The 10,589-nt window shown below is 54.0% G+C and overlaps 1 protein-coding gene across 1 annotated transcript; it reads right to left on the bottom strand.

Moving 5' to 3' along the window:
- Positions 1-1,153: 1,153 nt before the first annotated feature.
- On the bottom strand, positions 1,154-10,589 carry DHDH (dihydrodiol dehydrogenase (dimeric); the record flags this gene model as incomplete). The annotated part of the gene is made up of 7 exons (XM_006769994.1): positions 1,154-1,358; positions 1,606-1,759; positions 2,742-2,866; positions 5,687-5,939; positions 9,036-9,199; positions 10,069-10,180; positions 10,572-10,589. Coding segments are annotated over 7 exons (936 nt in total), but the record flags the coding sequence as incomplete, so codon positions are not given.

The following is a 10,589-nucleotide window of genomic DNA, read 5'->3' as shown; positions in this document are numbered from 1 at the left end:
TTGGGGCACGTGTGGGAAGCAGCCAAGTGGTGTGTCTCTCTCACATCAATGTTTCTCCCCCCCACCCCCCCTTCCTTTCATTCATTCTAAAATGCAATGGAAAAAATATCCTCACTCCTTGGATAAGGATGAAAAATAAATAAGAAACCCTGTGATGCTGAGATTTGGGGTTGTTTCTCACGGCAGCATAACCTAACCTATACTCACTGCTATAGAAACCAGGAAAGTTAGCTCTTGCCTAAGAGCACAGAGTTCATCCTTAAGGCCGACTAAGCACCTCCTTGTAGCCCACTCACTGCTGGTAATTGGGGTGGGAATGACCTCACCCCTGCTGTACAGAGGGCACGGGACCCAGGCTTTACTAACAAGCCACCGAGAAACCCCTGAAGGCAAATCGCTTCTGTCCTATGGAAATGAGTCTCGGTGCCTTAACGGAGGCCTGGGGCTGCTGGAGGCCAATATGGGAAAGGCCTGACCTCCCGGCGAAGGGCCATCAGCGAATAGTATTTGTTGAGAACATACGGTCTGCTATGGGCTGTTCACCCACCGCCCCTTTTAATCCTCACCGGAAGGTGGTTCGTACTGTCTCCCCTGTTTCCTGAGCAGACAGACCAACAGGTGTTTGCTCCAGGAGATGTGTCTTAGGCAACCCCTGTGAAAGGGGCATTAGACCCCCAAAGGGGTCGTGACCCGCAGGTTGAGAACGGCTGCTCTAGTCACTCTTTTCTTTTCCATTTATTATTATTATTATTTTGCATTTCTAACTTTTTAAAAAAATTTTTAAATATATTTTCTTGTTTTCACAGATACCCTCTCTTCATCAAGCACTCCTTCCATATCCTAATAATGACTCTACCTACTCCCATAACATTAACTTGATATCCGTTATTTTCATCTCAACTTTAGTTCCGTGGGGTATGGGAGGGGATTGAAAAAGAAAAGATGCATCTGTGGGAATGATGAACTCCAAACTCTCCTCTAAGTCATCTGCCTTCTTTTCTTTTTAAAAAATATTTTTTTTCTTTATTAAGTTATTACATTTGTGTCCTTACCCCCACATTACCCCCCATCTCATCATTGATGTTTCTCTCTCTCTCTCCTTTTGTGTCCATTTCTAGTCGCTCTTTTTAAAAATATATTTTTATTGTTCTAGTCGCTCTTTTAACGGTGGGCTCGCTCCAGCTCCCACCCAACCATCACCACCAGCCTCTCGGTGGAAACCATGTCTTTGTTCACTGAGGGCTGACATCAGCGTCCGTCTTGGGGGAAGGTGACTCCAATAGCCCTCCTCACCTCCTCCAGGATGTCGGCCAGGAGCTCACTCTCCGCCAGGGGAACCACAGGGCTCTCCTTCAGGCCTAGGGGAGAGCTCAGTTAGAAAACCCCTCCTACTCACGCCCCCCAAGACCAGAAAGAACTACAATTCCCAGAATCCCACGGGGCACCGTCATGCATGGTTCAGGCACAAGATGTCCCAGGGGCCCCTGGGAGACGTAGTTCCAAACAGCTGCTTGGGTACTGGGGGATGGGGAGGGTCCCTCCTCCCTTGCCGGGCGTGCCCTCCCACCCCCCACCCCTCCACCCCTCCGCCTGGCACGTCCTTACCCTTCCGCAGGCACTCCCGGACGTGCCTGGCCTCATAAGTCATGCCCGCTCCGTTAGTAAAATGGAACTCCTTGCCTGGGGCTGGGGGCAGCGGGAACTCCTGGCGCTCCCCCTTTACCACCAGTTCTGTTGGACACCAGCAGGGGTCGAGGATCTGGGGCGAGAAAACAGGTGGCCCCACTGCCCTCACCAACAGGGCGGCGGGGGCTCCTGCCTGCTGATGCTCGGGGCTTCCCTCCCTCACCTGGTGGTCAAGGGCTGGCTGGCCCCTGTGCATCCGCAGGGAGGTTGGAGCCCCCAGACCTGGTTGCTGGGAGGGTGTGTCTCATCTACCTAGCAGCCTGCATGTCCCTGTCCCCAGGGGCAATTCCCTCTCGAAAGGGATGCTGGAGCCTAGAGGAGATGCTTACTGTCCCATCTCCCCTTTGGCACCATCCAGCACCTTCCTATCCACCAGGAGACGTTTTATTAGCTCCAGAGCCCCGGGGGCCTAGCTTTATTTTATTTTTTTAATTGAGAGGAAGGGAGAGGGATAGAGAGTTAGAAACATCCATTAGAGAGAAACATCGATCAGCTGCCTCCTGCACACCCACTACTGGGGATGTGCCCGCAACCAAGGTACATGCCCTTGACCGGAATCGAACCTGGGACCCTTCAGTCCGCAGGCCGACGCTCTATCCACTGAGCAAAACCAGTCAGGGCCCTGGGGGCCTCGCTTATTCCCAGACCCAACTCTAGGCGGAAATGGACAAGCAGAGATGCAGCTGGGACAAGGTCCAAATTCTCCTGCTAAGAATAGGATTTCTTTCCAGCAACTTGGCCAGAGGCAGCGCGTGGAAGCCGCTGTGTGGTTACCCCTGGATCCTGTCCTGGGAGCGGTTCCAAAGGTCACCACTGCCCTCTAGGCCGGGCTGATAAGAACTGGTTTCTTATCAGGACGGAGGGTTATTTGACAGGTTCACCTCAGGAAGGAGCCCGGAGGTCCAGACCCCATCATCGCCTGACCTGCTGGCTGAGGGGTGGGTTTCTTAGCAACGGTGGGAAAAGACTGGTTCCGCCCACGTCCAGCGCCAACAGCCTCAGATGGCCCAGTCCCGTGCTAAGGGCCCGTCCCAGCCCGGCTGGCAGCGCCTCACCTCGGCCATGCCCTTGGTGCCGCTCACGTGGGCCGTGTTGGAGAGCTGGGCGGTGATGCTGCAGGTGAAGCTGCCGTGGACGCCCCCCGGGTACTGCAGCAGCACGGTCACCGTGTCGTCCACACCTGGGGGGAGGCACGGGTCAGGGGCAAGCCTGGCCGCCAAGCCCGCCTGAGCCGCCTCGGGCAGGCGGTCTCGTCTCTAATGCAGCAGCGACGAAAAAGAATGAAGCGCTGGCATGTGACCCGGGGAGGAACCCCGAAAACAGTCATGGTGAGGGAATGGAGCCGCCCCCAAAAGGCCACGTGCGGTAGGACTCCATCTGTGTGAAATGTCCAATACTTGGCAAACCCATAGAGCCAGAACGTAGGTCAGTGGTTGCTTAGGGCTCAGCGGTGTGGGAGAATTGGGTTATTTATTGTTTTGTATTTTATTTATTTTTTTAAATATATCTTATTGATTTTTTACAGAGAGGAAGGGAGAGGGATAGAGAGTTAGAAACAATCGATGAGAGAGAAACATCGATCAGCTGCCTCCTGCACACCCCCTACTGGGGATGTGCCCGCAACCCAGGTACATGCCCTTGACCGGAATCGAACCTGGGACCCTTGAGTCCGCAGGCCGACGCTCTATCCACTGAGCCAAACTGGTTAGGGCTTGTTTTGTATTTTAGTAATAAAAATATTCTAAAGTTGATTCTAGTGATAAGTGCATAACGTGGTGAATACACTAAAGCCGTGGGGTGATATATATATTGATTTCAAAGAGGAAGGGAGAGGGAGAGAGAGATAGAATGCCATCTGGGCATGTCCCTTGACCAGGAAGGGAACTATGACCTTCTGCTCCACAGGTTGATGCTCAACCACTGAGCCACCCCAGCTGGGCTGCAATGATACACTTTAAATGAATAAATTGTATGGTATGTGAATCCTTTCAGGAAGCTGTTACCAAAACACATAAACAAATAAATGCTAAAAAAAAAAAAATTAAAGAGACTTTGCCTCTCTGAACTTTAGTTTCTTCCTCATACATACTGGTTGTAGAGGTGTGTGAGAATCCATTTCCTCGTCTCTAAAATGCATAAAGCACTGAGTCTATTTAGGTCAGAATAAGAGAGAGGAGAGCATTAGTGAAAAGTTAAACAGCCCCCGCCAGCAGGGCTCAGCTGGTTGAGTGCTGTCCCATTCACCGAGAGGTAGCAACTTCCATTCCCAGTCAGGGCACGTGGCTGGGGTTGTGGGCTCTGCCCCCAGTAGCGGGCATGGGAGAGGCAGCTGATCAGTGTTCCTCTCCCTCTCCCTTCCTCTCTCTCTAAAATAAATGAAAACACTTTTTTTAAATGCTTCAAAAAAATTAAACACAGTAAAGTACCAGCCTGGTTCTGGGACCCATCGGACACGCAGTGCCTGGAGGAACCTACTGAGCCAGTTCTCTTTGGTCTCGGACAGGCCCAAGTTCTAATTCTGGATCTGCTGTGTGAGCCTAGACAAGTCACTTCCTGTCTCTGAACCTGTTTGCTCATTTGTAAAATGGGGACAACTGTAATATATTTACCTCAGGGAGATCATCCTATATAATAAAAGGCTAATATGCAAGTTGTCCCCTCGGGAGTTCGACCCCCTGGGAGTTCGTAAGCTCGCTATGACATGTGCTGACCACCAGGGGGCGGCGCGGAAGGAAGGAAGACCTCGGCCCGCAGCTGGAAGGCCCTGATCAGCCTGATCACTGGCCCAGCCTAGGGATGCCCCACCCCATAACAAAGAAACAATTTCCAGAGGATGAGGCCCAGAAATCAGGATTTAAAAAAGATTCCCAGGTGTGTGAGCCACATGCGGCTCTTTGGCCCCTTGAGTGTGGCCACGAAGTTTCAATTGCACTGTATGTGTGTGTCCACATGTGGTATTCTGTGGAAGAGCCACACTCAAGGGGCCAAAGAACCGCATGTGGCTCTCGACCACTGGCTAGAGACCATCCAGCTCCAGTGGCACAGCTGCCGATGGCCGCTGCATGACTAAGACCAGCAGAAGAACCACTCCAGCTGAGCCCAGCCCAAATGGCCCACCCACAGAATCACAAGTGAATAAATGATTGTTATCTGAGGTCACTACATTTTGGGGTAGTTTGTTACGCAGCAGAGGCTAACTGAGACAACCTCAAAAATAATAATCCTTTGTATTTACGTACTGCTTAATGTGCCTCAATAGTTACTTCATTAACTTTTTATAACAACCCTATTGCTGAAATTTTACCAGTAAGTTGTGGAGAGCGGCTACAGCGTTTGGACAGGTCCAAGCCTCAGACTGCTGAGAGGGCACAGTCCTCTTGTGGCAAAGCCACATACAAGTCCCAGCTTGGAGGGCAAAGCCCTCCCGGCACAATTATAGCCAAAGGCTGTGGTTGTATGTAAGCTTGACCTTATGGTCCGACCCTGTGGTCCTAGGATGCTGAGGGCTGTGGGCTGTGGGAGGTGCAGCAAAAACAAAACTTGATAAGAGTTCTCAGGTGCATGTAACTAAGCAGATTTGAAACTCAAGAACGTGGTAAACATCTTGACCACGCCCTTGGTTTGCTCTGACGATAAAATAAAGACTGTGTCACTGTTTCCTCATCCAGGCGCAGTGATCCACCTGGCCCCAGCTATAGTCTCTTGTCGGTTTTCTTTAATTCTTCACCGCCCCACCGCCTCCACCCCCTCCCCCCTGCCCTCCTCAGGTTCACCACTGGCCGAGCTGGACGCGGTTCAGTGAGTAACTAATTAAGACTCAGAGAGATGGAGTGCCTTGACTAAGATCACACAGCAAAATCCCAATACAGAGCCTGACCATACATGATCCCCCGGCAGCCCCGCCTGGTGTTCATGGGCTCGGAGACCTATTCCCAGGTCAGTGCGCCCAGTAAGAGCGGATCACTCTGATCGCCGCCGTACAGCCCAGAATAGACCATACCTGTCTCATGGCGCCTTCCCACGGCTGAAATCTTCTCCGGCTTCTGCCCACCAAAGACCATGGAGATGAACTGGATGCAGTAGATGCCAATGTCCAGCAGGCCACCACCAGCCTGGGCCCAGTCCACGGCCCGCGGCACGTGAGTGAGGTCTTTCCCAAATTCTGCCCGAGCCACTCGAAGGTCCCCCAGAGCTCCCTGGGCCAGGGCAGCCCGCAGAGCCTCTACGGCAGGAAAGAAGCGGGTCCAGATGGCCTGAGGCCCGCAGAGGGGAGAAAGCAGGGAGGGGAAGGGGAGGAGAGGGGTCAGGGGTCAACCAACCTGTTCTCCCTTCTGGGGTTCAATCTTCCTTATTATTATTATTATTTAAATTCTTTATTGTTTAAAGTACTACATATGTCTCCTTTCCCCCTCCATGGGGTTCAATCTTGAAGGGGTACCCACTGCGACCCAGTCTCCAAACTAGACCCTCCCCCTTCCTCCCACAGCCCATCAGTCCCCAAGCTGTGTCCTGCCCGACGCCGCCCTCTCCCCTGCTCTTGACACCCAGTATCCCAATTCCAGCCTTGTTCTTTCTTTCTTTCTTTTCTTTAAAAATATATTTTATCGATTTTTCACAGAGAGGAAGGGAGAGGGATAGAGAGTTAGAAACATCGATGAGAGAGAAACATCGACCAGCTGCCTCCTGCACACCCTCTCCTGGGGATGTGCCCGCAACCAAGGTCCATGCCCTTGAATGGAATCGAACCCGGGACCCTTCAGTCCGCAGGCCGACGCTCTATCCGCTGAGCCAAACCGGTCAGGGCCAGCCTTGTCCTGTCTTATCTGTATCGTTACCCCAGTCTCCCAATGTTATGGGCTGAATTCTGTCCCCACCAAATTCATGTGGCGGTCCTAACCCCCCAGTGCCGCCCAATATGAGTGTATTCGGTGATAGGGTTTTGAAAGAGGTAATTATAAAGAGCCAATTAAGTTACGATGAGGTCTTGAGGGTGGGCCCGGATCCAGTAGGACTAGTGTCCTTATAAGAAGAGATGAGGCCCTCGCTGGTTTGGGTCAGTGGATAGAGCGTCGGCCTGAAGGGTTCGATTCCGGTCAAGGGCACATGCCCTGGTTGTGGGCTCGATCCCCAGTAGGGGGCGTGCAGGAGGCAGCCGATCAATGATTCTCTCTCATCATTGATGTTTCTATCTCTCTCTCTCTCCCTTTCCCTTCCTCTCTGAAATGAATACAACTATATTTTTTTTAAAAAAGAGAGAGAGAGAGATGAGGACACACACACGCACAGAGGCAAGACCGTGTGAAGACAAAGGGAGAAGACGGCCATCTACAAGCTAAGGAGAGAGGCCCCAGGAGAAACCAGCCCTGCTGACACCTTTATCTCAGACTTCCAGCCTCCAGATGTGTGAGCGGCTTTGGTATCTCTGCTGTTTAAGCCACGCAGTCTGGCCTTTGTTATGGCAGCTCTAGCGAACCTTACTCCCCGCCTCTCCCCTGCAGTCCGTGTCCCACATGGCCCCGGAGGGGTCTTCGCTTCTCCTGGAGCTGATCCAGCCTCTCCACTACCCAGGCCCCCTCTCCAGGGTTCCCCATCGCCGGATTTCAGCTCCCATTTGCCGGCTGTGTGTGTTCTGGACAAGACACTCTGCACAGCTTTTACATCATGAACCCTCCCAGCATCCCTGCCAGGTAGCTGTCCTCATGTCCATTCCTCGCGTGAGAAAACTGAAGGTCCGCTGAGTCATATTTCTTGCCCAAGGTCACAGAGCTAGGAACTGGGACACTGGAGTCCAGAATCGTCTGACTCGAACGCCAGGAACCCTGACTAATCCAGGATCAAGTTCATACTAAAGACATGACATCTGCCCACGCTGGTTTTCTTTAAATCTTGCTTCCGCTTCCCCCATCTGGCATAGTCACCTGTGCAACTGACTTTTCCTTTAAGGCTCAGGCCAGTCCCTCCCTGTAGGAAAAGCTCCATGACCAACCCCCAGACGGGGCTCTCTGTCGACTGCCCGCCCAGCGCTGGGTCCACACAAGTCCACGCAGCTGAGCACTGAGCTTGCCCATTTCCGGGACCACAGCCGACCTTGAACTCCTTGAATACAACCTGCGTCTTATCCCTTATGAGTTCCCAGGCCCTAGGGTTGGATGTGGCACACATTAGGGGCCAATAAAAAAAAAATGAGGCAGCAATAAACTCACAGAATGTTGGCGCTGGCAGGCACATTGCAAACCAGAGGCCCTGAGTCACCCTGATAAGTGCTGACCACTGCTCGGGCATATGGAACGTTCCGGACTGGGCGGCTCCGCAGCAGTAGGCGTATGCCACCTCCGTAGGGCGTGAGGAAGTAAGAGGCAGCTGTTGCTACTACTGTCAGAACCTACAAGGTACGCAAGCCCTAACAGCCCGGCCGGCGTGGCTCCGTGGTGGACCGTCAACCTATGAACCAGGAGGTCACAGTTCGATTCCCGGTCAGGGCACATGCTGGGGTGGCCGGCTCCATCCCCAGTGTGGGGCGTGCAGGAGGCACCTGATCAAGGATTCTCTCTCATTGTTGATGTTTCTATCTCTCTCTCGCCCTCACCCTTCCTCTCTGAAATCAATAAAAATGTATTTTAAAACATAATAAATTTAAAAACACACACCATAATATTCCTTAACACTAAAATAGCTTCTAGGGACCACGCGGTGGCCATCTTACCTCCGGCTGCTCAGGCCCGGTGGCAGCCACTAGAATCACTGGCAATCTGCAAGACGTCCGAGTGGCCTGCGTACATCCGAGCCTGATGAGGGCAAACTCTAAGAATGTGGCTGCCCTGTGGCTGAGGGCTGTCGGAGATCCTCGGTCCCGCCACCTCCATCCGTGGAAACCCACCCAAACGGAGCCCACGGCCACCCTTTGCCGCCTTCACTGCTGGCACCAGACCGCCTGACAAAGGGCCCTTCAGGCAGCCCTGGTCGCTAGGGGCCCAAAGCCATGCCTCCCGCCCATGAATGGTGTTGCCTGAAATATACTTTTATTGATTTCAGAGAGGAAGGGAGGAGTGGGAGAGAGAGAGAGAAACATCAATGATGAGAGGGGATCATTGATCGGCTGCCACCTGCATGCCCCCCACTGGGGATGGAGCCTGCAACCCGGGCATGTGCCCTGACCAGGAATCGAACCGTGACCTCCTGGGTGTTAGGTCCACGCGCAACCACTGAGCCACACGGGCTGGGCCATGTTGTGGTCACCTTAACTCGTGGTCAACCCCTCCCGTGTGTCCCTCCAAAAATGCCCACGGGCAACCATGGTTAGTGAAGGCGGGGAGCTGTCTGGGATGTTGAAAGAGCCGCTCCCTTCTCACCTCCATGAGGAACAGGCCTCGCGATCGGGCCTCCGCCACCATCTCCCGCACTTCCGCGGCGTTCACGCCCATCGGCTTCTCGCACAGGACGGCCTTGCCCGCCGCCAGGCACAGCAACACGGCGGCCTTGTGCTGCGGGTGCTGGGTGCCCACATAGGCCACCTCTAGGGTGAGAGGAAGGGGGTCAAAAGATCGGAAGCCCCGCCAAGTCCCCAAGGCTCGCCTCCAGCATCCAAGGAATCGGGGTGCCCCCCACCCCTCAACCTGGGGCCAAGCCCTACCGCCTTGGTCAAACCCTAGTCTCCCAGAGGAAGGAGCTAACCACTGGCTACCACCACCCTCCTCTCAGATCCTTGTCGCCCCTGCAATGACACGAAATCACGTCCTGCCTTTATTATCTGAAAGTATTTCTTTTTAAAAAAATCTAAAATACATTTTTATTGATTTCAGAAAAGGGAGAGGAAAAGAGAGATTAAAAAAAATCAATGATGAAAGAGGCCCCCTGCTGGGGATGGGCCTGCAACCTGGGCATGTGCCCTGAATCCTGACCTCCCGGTGCATAGGTCGACGCTCAACCATTGAGCCACCCCGGCTGGGCCATTTTGCCCGTTTTAAAAATAAGGAAACTGAGCCCAGCTGGTGTGGCTCAGTGGTTGAGGGTCCACGTATGAACCCCCCAGGTCACGGTTCATTCCCGGTCAAGGGCACACGCCCAGGTTGTGGGCTCCATCCCCAGTAGGGGGCGTGCAGGAGGCAGCCGATCCATGATTCTCTCTCATCACTGATGTTTCTATCTCTTCCTCTCTGAAATCAATAAACAGATATATTGAAAATAATAAAAATAAAAATAAGGAAACTGAGAAGGGCAAGCAGAGGAGGAAACCCCAGACCAAAGCCCTGCCTGTGGCCCGTCTCCCAGCCGAGGTCCCTCCCCAAGTCCAAAGGCGGGACGATCCCGCGGACCTTGCACCTGCGGCGGAGCACCTGGGGGCAGCACCCCTTCTTCCCCCCACCTCCAGCGCAGGTCACTCACCCACGTCCGGGTCCTTGGCCAGCTCCTCGTAGGACCCGTAGGCCTTGGGGATGTCATGTTTCCGTGCAAACTCCTTCGCGCGGCTCAGGTCGCGCGCCGCGACGGCCACCACCTGAGACACACGTGGGAGACTCGTGCTGGGAGGGAGGTGATGGAGGAGGCCCGAGGGGTGGGGTCAGGAATCACACCCCAAGAAGTGGGAGGGGGAGTTTGGTCCGGGGGGAGCGGGGGAGGTGACCCGGGCTGGACACTGGGGTCCTCCAAGGAGAGCGATCGGGGCACGCGATGGCCAAGCCCCCCGCTCGCTCCACGCCTTCTCTTCGCAGCAGCTCCGACCAGGACCCTCCCACGCCGCACGGGGCTCGCGTTTGTAAGTCAGGAGTGGAGAAAGGAGAGAGGACGGAGTCCGTTGCTTCCCTGCCTGGAAGACTCGGCAGTCCGAGCCCCAACTCCCTCGGACCCGGGAGTCCCGGCCCCAGGACCCCGGGGTGTGGGGGGCGCACCTGGTGCTCGGAGCGAGG

This window comes from Myotis davidii, unplaced genomic scaffold (genome assembly GCF_000327345.1).
Source record: "Myotis davidii unplaced genomic scaffold, ASM32734v1 scaffold464, whole genome shotgun sequence".
Lineage (NCBI taxonomy): Eukaryota > Metazoa > Chordata > Mammalia > Chiroptera > Vespertilionidae > Myotis > Myotis davidii.
This window is presented reverse-complemented; position numbering and strand designations above follow the sequence as displayed.